We start from the raw sequence: 21,109 nt of genomic DNA on the forward strand, positions 1-21,109 counted from the left end.
AGTGCAGTGTTAATGTACTGGAGTGTCCAGTCGGTGTGTCTGGACTGTATTAACCCCTCTCTCTCAGTGCAGTGTTAATGTACTGAAGTGTCCAGTCAGTGTGTCTGGACTGTATTAAGCCCTCTCTCTCAGTGCAGTGTTAATGTACTGTAGTGTCCAGTCAGTGTGTCTGGACTGTATTAACCCCTCTCTCTCAGTGCAGTGTTAATGTCCTGGAGTGTCCAGTCAGTGTGTCTGGACTGTATTAACCCTTCTCTCTCAGTGCAGTGTTAATGTCCTGGAGTGTCCAGTCAGTGTGTCTGGACTGTATTAACCCCTCTCTCTCAGTGCAGTGTTAATGTACTGGAGTGTCCAGTCAGTGTGTCTGGACTGTATTAACCCCTCTCTCTCTGAGCAGTGTTAATGTACTGGAGTGTAATTTCCCATTAGTAGTAATTTAACTACTAATCAGCATCACATGAAGGCAGAAGGGGAGAGAAAGGAGGAAGGACAGCGTTCAGTCTGTTTCTCATCTTTTCTATCAGTAGTTTGTGTATTTCACTATAAATAGCCATTAGTCAGCGCTGTCTGAGTGCAGTTGTCTGATCACGAGCAGAGAAGCCAGCACACACGAGAATGACAAGTCATGTTCATATACAGACTAACTCATATACTCCTGCCAAGAGACAACATCCCATGTTGTCTGACTAAAACTATGATGTCTTTCTGCAGTGCAGTGTTAATGTCCTGGAGTGTCCAGTCAGTGTGTCTGGACTGTATTAACCCCTCTCTCACAGTGCAGTGTTAATGTCCTGTAGTGTCCAGTCAGTGTGTCTGGACTGTATTAACCCCTCTCTCAGTGCAGTGTTAATGTCCTGGAGTGTCCAGTCAGTGTGTCTGGTCTGTATTAACCCCTCTCTCTCTTTCAGGTGAAATGGGTTCTCTGTTCCGCAGTGAAGAGGTCTGTCTTGCTCAGCTGTTCCTCCAATCAGGATCAGCGTACAATTGTGTGAGCGAGCTTGGAGAGCTGGGATTGGTTGAATTCCGAGACGTGAGTGTCGTCGTCGTCTACTTGACAGAATCCACAGTGAGAGTGGTCGGTGTCGGTCAGTGACGGTCAGTCTCTCTCTCTCTCCTGCAGTTGAACCCCAGTGTCAATGCCTTTCAGAGGAAGTATGTTGGGGAGGTGCGACGCTGCGAGGAGATGGAGAAGACCTTCAGTGAGTGTCTCTTGGCCACGGCGCCCTGTGACCGGTCCAGGCCAGGTGCCTGCAGCTCCACCGGCCTCCCCCGGGGCTGGGGGGATTGCACTCCTGAGCACGCTGACGTCACTGTCCGGGCTCGGGGATCAGGTGTCTGTGTGAAGAGGCTCTGGGCTTCTGGATTGCTGTTTCTGGGATGGCCTCCCCCAGCCTGTCTTTCTGGCTCCTCCCTGAGATTCTGATGCCTTGTGTTTGGTACACGCAGATCCAGGGGCTGCCGAGCAGGATTAGCTCAGAAGGCCGTAGGTGTGTTGTTATGTGCTGTGTCCCTTCTGCACATGGCCCCCGTATTGATTTCTGGACTCGCCCTGCGTCTGAGTGACCGCCGGCGCTGACTGTGTGACCTGTGCTTTATCAGCCCCTCTCTGTCTTCCTAGCCTTCCTGGAGCAGGAGATCCGGCGCTCCCTGTCCCCGCCGCTGTCCGGGCCCCTGCCCCTGCCCGGCCCGGCCCCTCCGGCCCCCCAGGCTCGCGAGGCCCTGCAGATCCAGGAGGAGAGCGAGCGGCTGGCCCAGGAGCTGAGGGAGGTGTCCCGGAACAGGGACTCTCTGAGATCGCAGCTGGCCAGCCTGACCCAGTACAAGAGAGTCCTGCAGCAGACTCACTCGCTGACGGGCACGCTGACCCAGGTCAGGGCACGACGACAATTCCCAGCATGCCCTGCGACACTCCCTGTGACACACAGACCTGACTGTCCAGAGAGGACAGGCTCAGTAACCAGGGCCTGTACACAGACACTGGACATAGACAGACCTGACTGTCCAGAGAGGACAGGCTCAGTAACCAGGGCCTGTACACAGACAGACCTGACTGTCCAGAGAGGACAGGCTCAGTAACCAGGGCCTGTACACAGACAGACCTGACTGTCCAGAGAGGACAGGCTCAGTAACCAGGGCCTGTACACAGACAGACCTGACTGTCCAGAGAGGACAGGCTCAGTAACCAGGGCCTGTACACAGACAGACCTGACTGTCCAGAGAGGACAGGCTCAGTAACCAGGGCCTGTACACAGACACTGGACATAGACAGACCTGGCTGTCCAGAGAGGACAGGCTCAGTAACCAGGGCCTGTACACAGACACTGGACACATACAGACCTGATTGTCCGGGGAGAACAGGCTCGGTGACTACAGCCTGGATGTAGAAACTGGACACAGAAAGACCTGACTGTCCAAGGAGGACAGGCACAGTGACCACAGCCTGGATATCAAAACTAGACAGACCTGAACAGTTTCCATTTCTACTGGAGGAGGAATCTCAAAATTCCTGTGTTAGAATGTTTACTAATTGTAATTGCCTTGGCAACATTTTAATTAATCTGTCTTGCCTATAAAGCTCTTTGAATGAGTGTAATTCTATAAAAAACAGTCTGTGTTCAGATGGATAAAGAGCGCCCCCACTCTGCAGATGTAGCGAACTACAGATGTCTGTCTGATGCTGATGTCCTCTTTTCTCTCTGTCTGTACAGGTCAGTCTGTCTCCTGTCGAATCCGGAGCGGAGCACAGACAGGATGTCCGCCTGAGGTCAGCCGCTGGGTCTCTGTCTCCGTCTGCCTCTCTCTGAACCTCTGTTTGCTTCTTGGTGTCTTTCTGTCTCACTGAATACCTGTCTGTCCTCCTGTCTCTTTGTATCTGTCTGTATCTCTCTACCTTTCTGCTTGATGTCTTCAGCACTGCGTCTTACTGTGTTAAGCCGGGGGAGGGTTACTGTGTGTGTGGAGCTGTGATAGGGTTGAGGGTTAGTGTGTGTGTGTGTGGAGCTGTGATAGGGTTGAGGGTTACTGTGTGTGTGGAGCTGTGATAGGGTTGAGGGTTACTGTGTGTGTGTGGAGCTGTGATAGGGTTGAGGGTTAGTGTGTGTGTGTGTGGAGCTGTGATAGGGTTGAGGGTTACTGCGTGTGTGGAGCTGTGATAGGGTTGAGGGTTACTGTGTGTGTGTGGAGCTGTGATAGGGTTGAGGGTTACTGTGTGTGTGTGGAGCTGTGATAGGGTTGAGGGTTACTGTGCGTGTGGAGCTGTGATAGGGTTGAGGGTTACTGTGCGTGTGGAGCTGTGATAGGGTTGAGGGTTAGTGTGTGTGTGTGTGGAGCTGTGATAGGGTTGAGGGTTACTGTGTGTGTGGAGCTGTGATAGGGTTGAGGGTTACTGTGTGTGTGTGGAGCTGTGATAGGGTTGAGGGTTAGTGTGTGTGTGTGTGGAGCTGTGATAGGGTTGAGGGTTACTGCGTGTGTGGAGCTGTGATAGGGTTGAGGGTTACTGTGTGTGTGTGGAGCTGTGATAGGGTTGAGGGTTACTGTGTGTGTGTGGAGCTGTGATAGGGTTGAGGGTTACTGTGCGTGTGGAGCTGTGATAGGGTTGAGGGTTACTGTGCGTGTGGAGCTGTGATAGGGTTGAGGGTTACTGTGTGTGTGTGTGGAGCTGTGATAGGGTTGAGGGTTACTGTGCGTGTGGAGCTGTGATAGGGTTGAGGGTTACTGTGTGTGTGTGTGGAGCTGTGATAGGGTTGAGGGTTACTGTGTGTGTGGAGCTGCGATAGGGTTGAGGGTTACTTTGTGTGTGTGGAGCTGTGATAGGGTTGAGGGTTACTGTGTGTGTGTGGAGCTGTGATAGGGTTGAGGGTTACTGTGTGTGTGTGGAGCTGTGATAGGGGGAGGGTTACTGTGTGTGTGTGTGGAGCTGTGATAGGGTTGAGGGTTACTGTGTGTGTGTGTGGAGCTGTGATAGGGTTGAGGGTTACTGTGTGTGTGTGTGGAGCTGTGATAGGGTTGAGGGTTACTGTGTGTGTGTGTGGAGCTGTGATAGGGTTGAGGGTTACTGTGTGTGTGTGGAGCTGTGATAGGGTTGAGTGTTACTGTGCGTGTGTGGAGCTGTGATAGGGTTGAGTGTTACTGTGCGTGTGTGGAGCTGTGATAGGGTTGAGGGTTACTGTGTGTGTGGAGCTGTGATAGGGTTGAGGGTTACTGTGTGTGTGGAGCTGTGATAGGGTTGAGGGTTACTGTGTGTGTGTGTGGAGCTGTGATAGGGTTGAGGGTTACTGTGTGTGTGGAGCTGTGATAGGGTTGAGGGTTACTGTGTGTGTGTGTGTGTGTGTGTGTGGAGCTGTGATAGGGTTGAGGGTTACTGTGCGTGTGGAGCTGGGTGACTCTTCCCATGGTCCTCACTGCCTCCCTCTTTCAGCTTCATAGCGGGTGTGATTCACCCCTGGAAGGTGCCTGCGTTTGAGCGACTGCTGTGGCGGGCCTGTCGCGGCTACATCATCGTCAACTTCCGTGAGATGGAGGAGCCGGTGGAGGTGCCCGAGACTGTGAGTCTCTCTCCGCCTCTCCCTCCGTCCTGTTCGACTTGCCTCGTAGGGCTGAGAGAAGGAGAAGGAGCTCCTCTGGTTCCGAAATCAAAGCCTTTCATGACATGATCCGGCCTCTGGTGTTCATCGGGATTTCCTCTCGTCCAATCACAGGGAGAGATGGTGCAGTGGACAGTTTTCCTCATCTCCTATTGGGGGGACCAGATTGGCCAGAAAGTGAAGAAGATCTGTGATTGGTGGGTCTTCCTGTCACTCTGATCAAACCCCTGCCAGGCAGCCTATAGCATTTTGGATATCAAATCCACAGCAGTAATGCAGCAACGCCTCCATGCCTCTTGCACACGATCAGCTCAAACTTCTGCTGCTGCCACTGTCCTGGACACTGATGTCCTGTTTTCACAGACATCCTAGTGAAGTTCAGAGCTCAGCTAAGAACATAAGAACACAAGACTGGTAACAAACAAGAGTAGGCCATTCGACCCACCTAATCAATTAAGTCGTCTGTAGTTGATTGATCTGAGCGCCTCATCCAGCTGTTCCTTAACAGAAACCAGGGAATAGATTTCAACAACATGGCAGGGCAGCTTGTTCCACACTCCCGCCACTTTTTGTGTAGAGAAGCACCCCTGTTCTCCGTTTTAAATTTTCTTCCACAGTTTCCACTTGTGTCCTCTGGTTTCACTGTTTGTTCTAAACAAGTCTTATGCGCTGACATTGTTGATGCCTACAGTGACATTCAAGTCGCATTTTAGTCTACAGTTTACTGATGGGTCTGTAATGACCAGCAGTTAGGACACTGGGGTCAACACCCCTCTCTCAGTGCAGTGTTAATGTCCTGTAGTGTCCAGTCAGTGTGTCTGTACTGTATTAACCCCTCTCTCTCAGTGCAGTGTTAATGTCCTGTAGTGTCCAGTCAGTGTGTCTGGACTGTATTAACCCCTCTCTCTCAGTGCAGTGTTAATGTCCTGTAGTGTCCAGTCAGTGTGTCTGTACTGTATTAACCCCTCTCTCTCTCAGTGCAGTGTTAATGTACTGTAGTGTCCAGTCAGTGTGTCTGGACTGTATTAACCCCTCTCTCTCTCAGTGCAGTGTTAATGTCCTGTAGTGTCCAGTCAGTGTGTCTGGACTGTATTAACCCCTCTCTCTCTCAGTGCAGTGTTAATGTACTGTAGTGTCCAGTCAGTGTGTCTGGACTGTATTAACCCCTCTCTCTCTCAGTGCAGTGTTAATGTACTGGAGTGTCCAGTCAGTGTGTCCGTACTGTATTAACCCCTCTCTCTCTCAGTGCAGTGTTAATGTACTGTAGTGTCCAGTCAGTGTGTCTGGACTGTATTAACCCCTCTCTCTCAGTGCAGTGTTAATGTCCTGTAGTGTCCAGTCAGTGTGTCTGTACTGTATTAACCCCTCTCTCTCTCAGTGCAGTGTTAATGTACTGTAGTGTCCAGTCAGTGTGTCTGGACTGTATTAACCCCTCTCTCTCTCAGTGCAGTGTTAATGTACTGGAGTGTCCAGTCAGTGTGTCTGGACTGTATTAACCCCTCTCTCTTAGTGCAGTGTTAATGTCCTGTAGTGTCCAGTCAGTGTGTCTGGACTGTATTAACCCCTCTCTCTCAGTGCAGTGTTAATGTCCTGTAGTGTCCAGTCAGTGTGTCTGGACTGTATTAACCCCTCTCTCTCAGTGCAGTGTTAATGTCCTGTAGTGTCCAGTCAGTGTGTCTGGACTGTATTAACCCCTCTCTCAGTGCAGTGTTCATGTACTGGAGTGTCCAGTCAGTGTGTCTGGACTGTATTAACCCCTCTCTCTCAGTGCAGTGTTAATGTACTGTAGCGTCCAGTCAGTGTGTCTGGACTGTATTAACCCCTCTCTCTCTCAGTGCAGTGTTAATGTACTGGAGTGTCCAGTCAGTGTGTCTGGACTGTATTAACCCCTCTCTCTTAGTGCAGTGTTAATGTCCTGGAGTGTCCAGTCAGTGTGTCTGGACTGTATTAACCCCTCTCTCTCAGTGCAGTGTTCATGTACTGGAGTGTCCAGTCAGTGTGTCTGGACTGTATTAACCCCTCTCTCTCAGTGCAGTGTTAATGTCCTGTAGTGTCCAGTCAGTGTGTCTGTACTGTATTAACCCCTCTCTCTCAGTGCAGTGTTAATGTCCTGGAGTGTCCAGTCAGTGTGTCTGGACTGTATTAACCCCTCTCTCTCAGTGCAGTGTTAATGTCCTGTAGTGTCCAGTCAGTGTGTCTGGACTGTATTAACCCCTCTCTCTCAGTGCAGTGTTAATGTCCTGTAGTGTCCAGTCAGTGTGTCTGGACTGTATTAACCCCTCTCTCTCAGTGCAGTGTTAATGTCCTGGAGTGTCCAGTCAGTGTGTCTGGACTGTATTAACCCCTCTCTCTCAGTGCAGTGTTAATGTCCTGGAGTGTCCAGTCAGTGTGTCTGGACTGTATTAACCCCTCTCTCTCAGTGCAGTGTTCATGTCCTGTAGTGTCCAGTCAGTGTGTCTGGACTGTATTAACCCCTCTCTCTCAGTGCAGTGTTAATGTCCTGTAGTGTCCAGTCAGTGTGTCTGGACTGTATTAACCCCTCTCTCTCAGTGCAGTGTTCATGTCCTGGAGTGTCCAGTCAGTGTGTCTGGACTGTATTAACCCCTCTCTCTCAGTGCAGTGTTAATGTCCTGTAGTGTCCAGTCAGTGTGTCTGGACTGTATTAACCCCTCTCTCTCAGTGCAGTGTTAATGTCCTGTAGTGTCCAGTCAGTGTGTCTGGACTGTATTAACCCCTCTCTCTCAGTGCAGTGTTAATGTACTGGAGTGTCCAGTCAGTGTGTCTGGACTGTATTAACCCCTCTCTCTCAGTGCAGTGTTAATGTCCTGTAGTGTCCAGTCAGTGTGTCTGGACTGTATTAACCCCTCTCTCTCAGTGCAGTGTTAATGTCCTGTAGTGTCCAGTCAGTGTGTCTGGACTGTATTAACCCCTCTCTCTCAGTGCAGTGTTAATGTCCTGTAGTGTCCAGTCAGTGTGTCTGGACTGTATTAACCCCTCTCTCTCAGTGCAGTGTTAATGTCCTGTAGTGTCCAGTCAGTGTGTCTGGACTGTATTAACCCCTCTCTCTCAGTGCAGTGTTAATGTCCTGTAGTGTCCAGTCAGTGTGTCTGGACTGTATTAACTCGGTGTTTTTCTCCCTCCAGCTATCACACCAATATCTTTGCCTATCCAGAGAGTGCCAACGAGAGGCAAGAGATCCTGGAGGGGCTGGAGAAGCGAATAGAGGAGATCATATCGGTGAGGAGGGGTTTGAGGTCATGAGCTTCTTCTTTAACAAGTCTGTTCCTGTTACGTACTGTAAGACAGAGGAGACTTGAGGATTTTCAGAGAGAACTGAGAAATCTGAGCTCACTGTGGGTTTGTGACTCACAGTCTCTTCATCTGGGGTCCTTGTCCTGGAGCGGAGTCCATTGTTAGTACTGGACGGAGTTGTGTCTACGACAGTATTGCCACAGTGCTTGCATTAAACACTCCATCAAAAGGCATGATACAGACCCTACCATTTATTAGAATTCAGGCAGGGCTGTACAGGGCTGGAGGGCTGTACACGTTTTGGAGTAATTTAGGATGTCTGTAGTGTAGTGATATGGGGTATCAATACAGCAGTAATACAGGGTGTCTCTACTGTAGCAATACAGTCTGTACTGTTGTGAATACAGGGTGTCTCTACTGTTGATACAGGGTATCAGTACAGCACTTACATAGTCTGTATACTGTAGCAGTAATACAGCCTGTGCTGCAGGGATACGGCCCTGATACAGCCTGTACTGCAGGGATACGGCCGTGATACAGTCTGTACTGCAGGGATAGAGTCTGTACTGCAGGGATACAGCAGTAATACAGCCTGTACTGCAGGGGTACAGCAGAAATACAGCCTGTACTGCAGGGATACAGCCGTGATACAGTCTGTACTGCAGGGATACAGCAGTAATACAGCCTGTACTGCAGGGATACAGTCTGTACTGCAGGGATACAGCAGTGATACAGTCTGTACTGCAGGGATACGGCCGTGATACAGTCTGTACTGCAGGGATAGAGTCTGTACTGCAGGGATACAGCAGTAATACAGCCTGTACTGCAGGGGTACAGCAGAAATACAGCCTGTACTGCAGGGATACAGCCGTGATACAGTCTGTACTGCAGGGATACAGCAGTAATACAGCCTGTACTGCAGGGATACAGTCTGTACTGCAGGGATACAGCAGTAATACAGCCTGTACTGCAGGGATACAGCCTGTACTACAGGGATACAGCAGTAATACAGCCTGTACTGCAGGGATACAGCCTGTACTGCAGGGATACAGCAGGGATACAGCCTGTACTGCAGGGATACAGCCTGTACTGCAGGGATACAGCAGTAATACAGCCTGTACTGCAGGGATACAGCCTGTACTACAGGGATACAGCAGTAATACAGCCTGTACTGCAGGGATACAGCAGTAATACAGTCTGTACTGCAGGGATACAGCAGTAATACAGCCTGTACTGCAGGGATACAGCCTGTACTGCAGGGATACAGCAGTAATACAGCCTGTACTGCAGGGATACAGCAGTAATACAGCCTGTACTGCAGGGATACAGCAGTAATACAGCCTGTACTGCAGGGATACAGTCTGTACTGCAGGGATACAGCAGTGATACAGTCTGTACTGCAGGGATACAGCCTGTACTACAGGGATACAGCAGTAATACAGCCTGTACTGCAGGGATACAGCCTGTACTACAGGGATACAGCAGTAATACAGCCTGTACTGCAGGGATAGAGTCTGTACTGCAGGGATACAGCAGGGATACAGTCTGTACTGCAGGGATACAGCAGTAATACAGCCTGTACTGCAGGGATACAGCAGTAATACAGCCTGTACTGCAGGGATACAGCAGTGATACAGTCTGTACTGCAGGGATACAGCAGTAATACAGTCTGTACTGCAGGGATAGAGTCTGTACTGCAGGGATACAGCAGTAATACAGCCTGTACTGCAGGGGTACAGCAGAAATACAGCCTGTACTGCAGGGATACAGCAGGGATAGAGTCTGTACTGCAGGGATACAGCAGTGATACAGCCTGTACTGCAGGGATAGAGTCTGTACTGCAGGGATACAGCAGTAATACAGCCTGTACTGCAGGGATAGAGTCTGTACTGCAGGGATACAGCAGGGATACAGTCTGTACTGCAGGGATACAGCAGTGATACAGTCTGTACTGCAGGGATACAGCAGTGATACAGCCTGTACTGCAGGGATACAGTCTGTACTGCAGGGATACAGCAGTAATACAGTCTGTACAGCAGTACTGCAGTCTGTACTGCAGGCGTACAGCACTGATCCCTCTCTCCCTCTCCCTGTGCCAGGTGCTGTCCCAGACGGAGCACTTCCTCCAGCAGGTCCTCAGCAAGGCGGTGGCCTCGCTGCCCCAGTGGATGGTCCAGATCCGGAAGAGCAAGGCCGTCTACCTGGTGCTGAACATGTGCAGCGTGTCGGTGACGGAGAAGTGCCTGATCGCAGAGGTGTGGTGCCCTGTCACCGAGCTGCACCGGCTGAACACCGCGCTGAGAGAGGGATCGGTGAGCGGGGGGAGAGCGGAGAGGGATCGGGGGGACTGGGGGGAGAGGGAGCACCCTGTGACCTCTTTTTGTGTTTCTCTTGGTGTCAGAGCAAAAGCGGCTCAGGCGTCGATTCGTTTTATAACCGGATCCCGTCCTCGGACGTCCCTCCTACGCTGTTCCGTACCAACTCCTTCACGGCTGGGTTCCAGACCATCGTCGATGCCTACGGAGTGGCCAGCTACCGGGAGGTCAACCCTGGTACCTGTCTGTGTGTCTCACTGTCTGTCTGTCTGTCTCTCCAGCTACCGGGAGGTCAACCCTGGTACCTGTCTGTGTGTCTCACTGTCTGTCTGTCTGTCTCTCCAGCTACCGGGAGGTCAACCCTGGTACCTGTCTGTGTGTCTCACTGTCTGTCTGTCTGTCTCTCCAGCTACCGGGAGGTCAACCCTGGTACCTGTCTGTGTGTCTCACTGTCTGTCTGTCTGTCTCTCCAGCTACCGGGAGGTCAACCCTGGTACCTGTCTGTGTGTCTCACTGTCTGTCTGTCTCTCCAGCTACCGGGAGGTCAACCCTGGTACCTGTCTGTGTGTCTCACTGTCTGTCTGTCTCTCCAGTTGGTGTGCCTGTCTCTCACTGGCTCTGACTCTGTGTCTCAGCTCTCTACACCATCATCACCTTCCCCTTCCTGTTTGCGGTGATGTTCGGGGATGTGGGCCACGGGATTCTCATGACCGTGTTCGCTCTGTGGATGGTCTTGGAGGAGAAGGACCCCAAACTGAGAAGAAGCACCAATGAGGTGTGTGCCCTCTGTGTGTGTGAGGGGGGTGTAAGATTGGGGTGCCCTGTGTGTGTGTGAGGGGGGTGTAAGATCGGGGTGCCCTGTGTGTGTGTGTGAGGGGGGTGTAAGATCAGGGTGCCCTGTGTGTGTGAGGGGGGTGTAAGATTGGGGTGCCCTGTGTGTGTGTGAGGGGGGTGTAAGATTGGGGTGCCCTGTGTGTGTGTGTGAGGGGGGTGTAAGATCGGGGTGCCCTGTGTGTGTGTGAGGGGGGTGTAAGATTGGGGTGCCCTGTGTGTGTGAGGGGGGTGTAAGATCGGGGTGCCCTGTGTGTGTGAGGGGGGTGTAAGATTGGGGTGCCCTCTGTGTGTGTGAGGGGGGTGTAAAATCGGGGTGCCCTGTGTGTGTGTGAGGGGGGTATAAGATCGGGGTGCCCTGTGTGTGTGTGAGGGGGGTGTAAGATCAGGGTGCCCTGTGTGTGTGAGGGGGGTGTAAGATCGGGGTGCCCTGTGTGTGTGAGGGGGGTGTAAGATCGGGGTGCCCTGTGTGTGTGAGGGGGGTGTAAGATCGGGGTGCCCTCTGTGTGTGTGAGGGGGGTGTAAGATTGGGGTGCCCTCTGTGTGTGTGAGGGGGGTGTAAGATCAGGGTGCCCTGTGTGTGTGAGGGGGGTGTAAGATTGGGGTGCCCTCTGTGTGTGTGAGAGGGGGGTGTAAGATTGGGGTGCCCTGTGTGTGTGTGTGAGGGGGGTGTAAGATTGGGGTGCCCTCTGTGTGTGTGAGGGGGGTGTAAGATTGGGGTGCCCTCTGTGTGTGTGAGGGGGGTGTAAGATCGGGGTGCCCTGTGTGTGTGTGTGAGGGGGGTGTAAGATTGGGGTGCCCTGTGTGTGTGAGGGGGGTGTAAGATTGGGGTGCCCTGTGTGTGTGAGGGGGGTGTAAGATCGGGGTGCCCTGTGTGTGTGAGGGGGGTGTAAGATCGGGGTGCCCTGTGTGTGTGAGGGAGGTGTAAGATCGGGGTGCCCTGTGTGTGTGTGAGGGGGGTGTAAGATCAGTTTGGGCTGTTTTGAGGTTTGTAAGGGCTGTGGATTGTGTTGGTATGTACATTGAGCATTTTGACCGTTTTGTGTGTATAGTGTATCATTTTTTTTTGCACACCAGAAAGCTGTCTCCTTAGTTATCTGATGAGAAAGACTGCTCACTCACTGTGCAAGAACAGGGGTTATACTCCCCTGTGTTCCTACTGATTTTATTATTATATAGTCCTGCAGTGAGAAACAGCGCCCCCTGACTCTGCACAGGCTCAGGGGGTGAACTGCAGCTCACAGTTATGATGTTGTGGTGTTGCTTTGTTGTGCCAGATCTGGCAGATGATGTTTGGAGGACGATACCTGATTCTGTTGATGGGACTGTTCTCCATCTACACGGGTGCTGTCTATAACGAGTGCTTCAGCAAAGCTCTCAGCCCCTTCCCCTCTGCCTGGCACGTCCGGCCCATGTTCGAGAACTACAACTGGAGGTCAGTCTTGCAAGACATCCCGCCAGACTGTCTTACACACTTTTATGATATGGATATGTCTGTGCTACAGAGGCCAGTCTTGCAGGACTTCTGTTCCTCTGCATTTGTGTAAGAGAGGTGGTCTGTTTCGTCTCGCAGCTCGGCGTCTTGGTTGGTCGCTGTGTAACTGTGGGTGTGTGTCTGTCCCCCCTGTGTCTCGCTCTCCTCTCTCTCAGTCAGGAGACTCTCAGAGAGAACCAGTACCTCAGTCTGGACCCCGTCGTCACCGGAGTGTTCCAGGGACCCTACCCCTTTGGCATCGACCCGGTATGTCTCCTCACTGGTCCCCGTGTCCCCGTGTGTCCCCGTGTGTCCCCGTGGCAGACAGTGTGGCAGACAGTGTCCCCGTGTGTCCTCGTGGCAGACAGTGTGGCAGACAGTGTCCCCGTGTGTCCTCGTGGCAGACAGTGTGGCAGACAGTGTCCCCGTGTGTCCTCGTGGCAGACAGTGTGGCAGACAGTGTCCCCGTGTGTCCCCGTGGCAGACAGTGTGTCTGTGTGTCCCTGTGGCAGACTGTGTGTCAGACAGTGTGTCTGTGTGTCCCCGTGTGTCCCCGTGGCAGACAGTGTGGCAGACCGTGTGTCTGTGTGTCCCTGTGGCAGACTGTGTGTCAGACAGTGTGTCCCTGTGGCAGACAGTGTGTGCACATTCTCAGTGTATCAGTCTGTCCCCGAGTCAGTGCGACAGCGGGTCTCTCAGTGTATCAGTCTGTCCCCGAGTCAGTGCGACAGCGGGTCTCTCAGTGTATCAGTCTGTCCCCGAGTCAGTGCGACAGCGGGTCTCTCAGTGTATCAGTCTGTCCCCGAGTCAGTGCGACAGCGGGTCTCTCAGTGTATCAGTCTGTCCCCGAGTCAGTGCGATAGTGGGTCTCTCAGTGTAACAGTCTGTCCCCGAGTCAGTGCGACAGTGGGGTCTCTCAGTGTAACAGTCTGTCCCCGAGTCAGTGCGACAGTGGGTCTCTCAGTGTATCAGTCTGTCCCTGAGTCAGTGCGACAGTGTGTCACCATGTCAGGCAGTGTGGCACTTTCTCACTGTGTCCCTCAGTCCCTCAGTGTGTCAGAGTGTCAGTCTCTCATTGCTTCACGAATCAGTAGTGTTGAAGTCATCAGAAGTCAATGAAGGGCATAATCCATTATATTTTGTTGTAGATCTGGAGTTTGTCTAACAACCATCTGAATTTCCTCAACTCCTACAAGATGAAGATGTCTGTAATTATTGGGATCATTCACATGACATTCGGAGTCTGTCTCAGTGTGTGTAACTACAGGTGAGGCTGCCTGTTTGTCTACATGTTGGCACGCTGTGATCGAGCCAGAGCTGTGCTCTTTAATCCCTCTCTCTCTCCCAGGCACTTCCAAGAAATCTCCAGTATATTCCTGGTCTTCCTGCCGGAGGTGGTCTTCATGCTGTGTCTGTTCGGCTACCTGGTGTTCATGATTCTGTTCAAGTGGGTGGTGTACGGACCAGGGCAGTCCAGAACTGCCCCCAGCATCCTCATCCACTTCATAGACATGTTCCTGTTCTCCAGCAGCAAGGACAACGCCGAGCTGTACACTGGACAGGTACTGTCTGCACACCTGTCTGTCTCTCTGTCTTTGTCCCCCGGACTGTACACTGGACAGGTACTGTCTGCACACCTGTCTGTCTGTCTCTCTGTCTCTGTACCCTGGACTGTACACTGGACAGGTACTGTATGAACACCTGTCTGTCTCTCTGTCTCTGTACCCTGGACTGTACACTGGACAGGTACTGTCTGCACACCTGTCTGTCTGTCTCTCTGTCTCTGTACCCTGGACTGTACACTGGACAGGTACTGTATGAACACCTGTCTGTCTCTCTGTCTCTGTACCCTGGACTGTACACTGGACAGGTACTGTCTGCACACCTGTCTGTCTGTCTCTCTGTCTCTGTACCCTGGACTGTACACTGGACAGGTACTGTCTGCACACCTGTCTATCTCTGTGTCTTTGTCCCCCGGACTGTACACTGGACAGGTACTGTCTGCACACCTGTCTGTCTGTCTCTCTGTCTCTGTACCCTGGACTGTACACTGGACAGGTACTGTCTGCACACCTGTCTGTCTGTCTCTCTGTCTCTGTACCCTGGACTGTACACTGGACAGGTACTGTCTGCACACCTGTCTGTCTCTCTGTCTCTGTACCCTGGACTGTACACTGGACAGGTACTGTCTGCACACCTGTCTGTCTGTCTCTCTGTCTCTGTACCCTGGACTGTACACTGGACAGGTACTGTCTGCACACCTGTCTGTCTCTCTGTCTCTGTACCCTGGACTGTACACTGGACAGGTACTATCTGCACACCTGTCTGTCTGTCTCTCTGTCTCTGTACCCTGGACTGTACACTGGACAGGTACTGTCTGCACACCTGTCTGTCTGTCTCTCTGTCTCTGTACCCTGGACTGTACACTGGACAGGTACTGTCTGCACACCTGTCTGTTTCTGTATCCTGGACTGTACCCTGGACAGGTACTGTCTGCACACCTGTCTGTCTCTCTGTCTCTGTACCCTGGACTGCACACCTGTCTGTCAGTCTGCCCTAATTTCTCTAACTCTTCTGTAACTGTGCGTGTCTGCGATGAGGATTGGGGTTCAAGCCAGACTCCCTGATCTGCAGTACAGTAATGCGCACACTGTCTCTCTCTCTCTCAGCTCATTGTCCAGAAGGTGCTGGTGATCTGTGCTGTGTGCGCAGTGCCTGTCCTGCTGCTTGGGAAACCTCTCCATACCTACTGTAACCACCGAGCCAAGCTCAGAAACAAGGTGGGCTTGTCTCCGTCTGCGTGCATGTGTGCATGCCAGTTACATATGTGTACACAGCACTTTGGTGTGGTTTACACATACATTAACACTGTGCTTCAATAGGCGAGTTACACACTGAGCCAGTGTGTCATGCACCACTTCAATACAGTACTTGAACGTTGTACATCAGCGCCATTTATACACATGAAGACAGAGCATCAGTGAGTCAGTTACAGATATTAATGCAGAGAGTAGGTCTGCCCATTTTCGACATTAACACACTGTCAGCATGCCGGTCATATACACTAACACAGTTTGTCAGCATGCAGCATGTCACTTGTATACACTTACACAGTGCTTGACACCTGAAGAAGGCTCCACAGCCGAAACGTTGTGTTCTCTTTCTTCTTTTTTTCAGCATGGAATAAACCTATTACTTGTTCCAGTGCTGCATGCAACATGTCACTTATATACACTAACACAGTGTGCCAGTTGTATACATTAACAGTGCACTAAAAGTGCAGAATGTCACTTATATACTAACAGTGTGCCAGCATGCAACATGTCACTTATATACGCTAACACAGTGTGCCAGTTGTATACATTAACAGTGCACTAAAAGTGCAGCATGTCACTTATATACACTAACAGTGTGGCAGCATGCAGCATGTCACTTAGGTGATTAGGACCTCAGCTGGAACACAAACCTGAAGACACAGGGGCACTACATACCACTAACACGGTGTGCCAGGTATATACTACTAACACTGTGTCAGCGTGCCAGTCATATACGTTGATGTACATGAACCCAGTGTCTGTGCCCCACTGATGGGCATGAATATCATTTTGTTGCATGAGTTATATTATGTCAGTCACCAGTGATAAACATGAACACAAGGCCAGTGTGCCAGTCGGTCTGGGCTCGACATTAAGGAGAGAGATGCGTTGCCAGTGGATATGTGTTTTATTTATTAACACAGTGTGTCAGTGTCCCGTACAGAGTGTTAAAGCACTTTCTGCATCTCTTGTCTTTCACTCCCTCTTCTTGCCTTTCATCTCTCTCAGCGCCCTTCTAATTCAGACCGCCGCCCCCTACTGGCTTCAGAAGAAACAGCATCTATCAATGCTGCTGATGGAGATCTGGAGAGTCAAGGAGCAGAGCATGAAGAGGTTTGAGAGAGCACAAGCTAACTGACTGGACACTCCAGGACATTAACACTGCACTGAGAGAGAGGGGTTAATACAGTCCAGACACACTGACTGGACACTACAGTACATTAACACTGCACTGAGAGAGAGGGGTTAATACAGTCCAGACACACTGACTGGACACTCCAGGATATTAACACTGCACTGAGAGAGAGGGGTTAATACAGTCCAGACACACTGACTGGACACTCCAGGACATTAACACTGCACTGAGAGAGAGGGGTTAATACAGTCCAGACACACTGACTGGACACTCCAGGACATTAACACTGCACTGAGAGAGAGGGGTTAATACAGTCCAGACACACTGACTGGACACTACAGTACATTAACACTGCACTGAGAGAGAGGGGTTAATACAGTCCAGACACACTGACTGGACACTACAGTACATTAACACTGCACTGAGAGAGAGGGGTTAATACAGTCCAGACACACTGACTGGACACTCCAGGATATTAACACTGCACTGAGAGAGAGGGGTTAATACAGTCCAGACACACTGACTGGACACTCCAGGACATTAACACTGCACTGAGAGAGAGGGGTTAATACAGTCCAGACACACTGACTGGACACTCCAGGACATTAACACTGCACTGAGAGAGAGGGGTTAATACAGTCCAGACACACTGACTGGACACTACAGGACATTAACACTGCACTGAGAGAGAGGGGTTGATAGTGTTGTATTAATGCGGTAGCTCTGGGCTGTGTTAACTGTTGGTGCTGTTGCAGTTCCAGTTCTCAGAGGTGTTCATGCACCAGGCGATCCACACTATAGAGTACTGCCTGGGTTGCATCTCCAACACTGCCTCCTACCTGCGGCTGTGGGCCCTGAGCCTGGCACACGCGCGTGAGTCCACTTTCCTGCCACCCGCTCGTCACAGCCCACACCCACTCCCACTGCTCCCTGCAGAACTGCACTCTTCTCAACTGCAGCATCGTGTAATATCAGATAACTGGAGTATACACTATATACACCACACACACAATATACACTACACATACTCTATATACTACTGCATGTATAGTATATACACCACACTATATACACTGCTGTTTGTGTACTATATACAGTACACACACTGTATACACTACAGATCTATATATACTATGTATGTGCACTTATACACATTACACATACTAAATACACTACTGTATATATAGTATATACACTACATACACTATATATACTACACACACTATATATACTGCTGTATATATGCTACATTTGCTACAGTATATACACTACACACACCCTGCCCCTGTGAGTGCTGTGTCCAGTGTCCACTCAGCATGCGCTCTCCTTCTCAGAGCTGTCCGAGGTGCTGTGGACCATGGTGATGCACCTGGCGCTGTCCTGGTCCGGTCTGGTGGGCTCGGTGGTCCTGTTCGTGGTGTTCTCTGTCTTCGCTGTCCTCACCATCTCCATCCTGCTGGTGATGGAGGGCCTGTCCGCCTTCCTGCACGCCCTGAGACTGCACTGGTGAGACACAGACAGGGGTCAGAGACTCTGGCCATGGCCTGCGGTCAGAGACTGGGGGCTTGTGTGTATCATTCTGACAGGTTGTCATTGTGTGTGTGTGTCATGCAGTGGGGCTGGGTGTGACTCTGTGTTCCTCAGAGAGTGAGAGGGGAGTGTGCACTCCAGCGCAGTACCAGGCTGTGTGTGACTGTGTTCCTCAGAGAGTGAGAGGGGAGTGTGCACTCCAGCGCAGTACCAGGCTGTGTGTGACTCTGTGTTCCTCAGAGAGTGAGAGGGGAGTGTGCACTCCAGCGCAGTACCAGGCTGTGTGTGACTCTGTTCCTCAGAAGAGTGAGAGGGGAGTGTGCACTCCAGCGCAGTACCAGGCTGTGTGTGACTGTGTTCCTCAGAGAGTGAGAGGGGAGTGTGCACTCCAGCGCAGTACCAGGCTGTGTGTGACTCTGTGTTCCTCAGAGAGTGAGAGGGGAGTGTGCACTCCAGCGCAGTACCAGGCTGTGTGTGACTCTGTGTTCCTCAGAGAGTGAGAGGGGAGTGTGCACTCCAGCGCAGTACCAGGCTGTGTGTGACTCTGTGTTCCTCAGAGAGTGAGAGGGGAGTGTGTACTCCAGCGCAGTACCAGGCTGTGTGTGACTCTGTTCCTCAGAGAGTGAGAGGGGAGTGTGTACTCCAGCGCAGTACCAGGCTGTGTGTGACTGTGTTCCTCAGAGTGAGAGAGGAGTGTGCACTCCAGCGCAGTACCAGGCTGTGTGTGACTCTGTGTTCCTCAGAGAGTGAGAGGGGAGTGTGCACTCCAGCGCAGTACCAGGCTGTGTGTGACTCTGTGTTCCTCAGAGAGTGAGAGGGGAGTGTGCACTCCAGCGCAGTACCAGGCTGTGTGTGACTGTGTTCCTCAGAGAGTGAGAGGGGAGTGTGCACTCCAGCGCAGTACCAGGCTGTGTGTGACTCTGTGTTCCTCAGAGAGTGAGAGGGGAGTGTGCACTCCAGCGCAGTACCAGGCTGTGTGTGACTCTGTGTTCCTCAGAGAGTGAGAGGGGAGTGTGCACTCCAGCGCAGTACCAGGCTGTGTGTGACTCTGTTCCTCAGAGAGTGAGAGGGGAGTGTGCACTCCAGCGCAGTACCAGGCTGTGTGTGACTGTGTTCCTCAGAGAGTGAGAGGGGAGTGTGCACTCCAGCGCAGTACCAGGCTGTGTGTGACTCTGTGTTCCTCAGAGAGTGAGAGGGGAGTGTGCACTCCAGCGCAGTACCAGGCTGTGTGTGACTGTGTTCCTCAGAGAGTGAGAGGGGAGTGTGCACTCCAGCGCAGTACCAGGCTGTGTGTGACTCTGTTCCTCTCCCTCTCTCCCAGGGTGGAGTTCCAGAACAAGTTCTACACCGGAACCGGCTACAAGCTGAATCCCTTCTCCTTTGCTTCGGTTCTGAACCCTCTCGTTAACTAATTAACTAATGAACCAGCCTCATGACGCAGACACTCATTGGGGCTCTTCGCTAACAGTCTTCATTCTCCCAAATCCGCCCCACACCCCCATGAAAGCAGCAGGGGAGAGTCTGAGCTCTGGCTTCAGCCCGCTGAACGGTCAGGACCCTCCTGGATGGCCAGCAGGCTGAGATAAAGACGTCATTAACCCCTCGCTGTCCAGCACGGCCTCCTCACAGTGAATCTTCAAGATCACTGTGGAAATTCTGGCCTGTTTTTGCTTGAGAAGAGCCCTGACTGCCCCTGCCATGTCCGAGAGTCTCACAGACGTCAGCCGGTTTCCCCCTGGCTGGTCAGGAATCAGATTTCCCTTCGGAGTCTGCTTCACATGTCAATTGGAAGTTGCCAGCCTTTCCCACAATGCACCGCAGGCAGAAGGTCTTAGAGCGGTGTTGCCGGATTAGCCCGACTGCAGCAGCTCTACCAGCAGTTTTCCCCGATCTTCCGGCTCGGCACACTCCGGGAAGGGAGTGAGGTCTGCTCTCCTGTCCGATCTGAAGACGGGATCTGGCGGTGGATCAGAATCGAATCAGTCCTCTGCCGATGGGTCAGGATCGGGATCATTCCTCTGCCAGTGGATCAGAAGCACCATGAGTCCACTGCCGGTGGATCAGAATCTGGATCAGTCCACTGTCTGTTAATCTGTCGGGATCAGTGCTCTGCCGGTGAATCAGAATTGGGATCAGTGCTCTGCCGGTGGATCAGAATCGGGATCAGTCCTCTGCCGGTGGATCACAACTTAAGATCTGTAAGAATGAAGCCAGAGGTCGGCCTGGGCAGTCTCCCCATCCGAATCAGCCCCTGCTGCTGCGGCCTTCCGGCTGCGATACTCCCCCTGGGGGAGACCAGGACTCTCATCAGCACCTTGGTCAGCCCGTCTGCCCCAACTGAGAAGTAATTCATTGGCCCTGGGTCATGAAGATGATTAAAAACAAGCTTCCCTCACAGGATGAATTTCTAAAAATTGAAAATTTTAACTCTGATTTTAAAAGTGTTCCCTTTTTAACAGCTCAGAACAAAATTCCAAGCGTACTGTACGTCTGTCTCTCTCTCTCTCCTGAGCCCTCTCTGGATTGTTACTGTAATCCTTCACAAACGAGTTTGAGGAAACGAGTCCAGTTTAATCTGTTGTGGAAACTGCTAGACTCTTCTCTTTCAAAGTTTTTTATTTTATTTTACTTAACAGTTTTGTTCTAAAAGAAGATAATCTGTTTCGCTGCCTTAAATGACTTTCTCTCTTGCACTGTAATCTTGACCTGAAATTAAAGTTTGATTTTCTCAAGTCTCGGGTGTGTGACTGTGTATGTACAGTGTACTGAGAGTTTGGGTGTTGTGTGAACAAGTGTATTGTCACGTGCAGCAACAGGAACAATAGACACCAATACCAGTGTAGTGACTGGATCACCAGGGACCAGAGTGTTGCCAGTGCATGGACTGGATCACCAGGGTAGGACACAGTGTTACAAGTGCAGGGACTGGATCACCAGGCCCCACAGTGCAGTGTTGACAGTGCAGGGACTGGATCACCAGTGCACAGTGTGTAAAGTGCAGAGAAGATGAAGACAGAAGATTCTGTGATTAATTACACTTTTATTTATGATTTTATATATTGATTTATTTATGACCATTAACAGGAAACACATTACATTAAGCAACATTGAACAAAATAATGTACACACACATTTTAAGACCAGTCAGTGTTACTTTCCAGAAAGAATTTAAT

At 51.4% G+C, this 21,109-nt stretch overlaps 1 protein-coding gene and 1 long non-coding RNA gene across 3 annotated transcripts in view; one reads left to right on the forward strand and one right to left on the reverse strand.

The window, feature by feature from the left end:
• Positions 1–7,245, reverse strand: part of LOC148656993 (uncharacterized) — a 26,367-nt gene extending 19,122 nt beyond the window's left edge. Inside the window, exon 1 of the long non-coding RNA XR_015941055.1 lies at positions 5,354–7,245. This is a non-coding gene — a long non-coding RNA (uncharacterized LOC148656993). The remainder of the gene's footprint in view (positions 1–5,353) is intronic.
• tcirg1b (T cell immune regulator 1, ATPase H+ transporting V0 subunit a3b) overlaps positions 1–20,668 on the forward strand; it is a 21,539-nt gene extending 871 nt beyond the window's left edge. For both annotated transcript variants that reach the window (XM_088644292.1, XM_088644293.1), the window contains exons 2-20: positions 909–1,030; positions 1,121–1,199; positions 1,619–1,869; positions 2,709–2,764; positions 4,418–4,544; positions 4,698–4,780; positions 7,727–7,820; positions 9,935–10,147; positions 10,237–10,387; positions 10,786–10,925; positions 12,259–12,416; positions 12,632–12,722; positions 13,604–13,722; positions 13,804–14,017; positions 15,125–15,235; positions 16,280–16,384; positions 17,162–17,279; positions 17,741–17,912; positions 19,258–20,668. In XM_088644292.1, the coding sequence (XP_088500418.1) occupies positions 914–1,030; positions 1,121–1,199; positions 1,619–1,869; positions 2,709–2,764; positions 4,418–4,544; positions 4,698–4,780; positions 7,727–7,820; positions 9,935–10,147; positions 10,237–10,387; positions 10,786–10,925; positions 12,259–12,416; positions 12,632–12,722; positions 13,604–13,722; positions 13,804–14,017; positions 15,125–15,235; positions 16,280–16,384; positions 17,162–17,279; positions 17,741–17,912; positions 19,258–19,348 (2,490 nt within the window). In that variant the 5' untranslated portion in view covers positions 909–913 and the 3' untranslated portion in view covers positions 19,349–20,668. The remainder of the gene's footprint in view (positions 1–908; positions 1,031–1,120; positions 1,200–1,618; positions 1,870–2,708; positions 2,765–4,417; positions 4,545–4,697; positions 4,781–7,726; positions 7,821–9,934; positions 10,148–10,236; positions 10,388–10,785; positions 10,926–12,258; positions 12,417–12,631; positions 12,723–13,603; positions 13,723–13,803; positions 14,018–15,124; positions 15,236–16,279; positions 16,385–17,161; positions 17,280–17,740; positions 17,913–19,257) is intronic.
• The last annotated feature ends 441 nt before the right edge of the window (positions 20,669–21,109 follow it).

Source organism: Lepisosteus platostomus, chromosome 8 (assembly GCF_059453375.1).
Source record: "Lepisosteus platostomus isolate fLepPlt1 chromosome 8, fLepPlt1.hap1, whole genome shotgun sequence".
In the NCBI taxonomy this organism is placed as follows: Eukaryota; Metazoa; Chordata; class Actinopteri; order Semionotiformes; family Lepisosteidae; genus Lepisosteus; species Lepisosteus platostomus.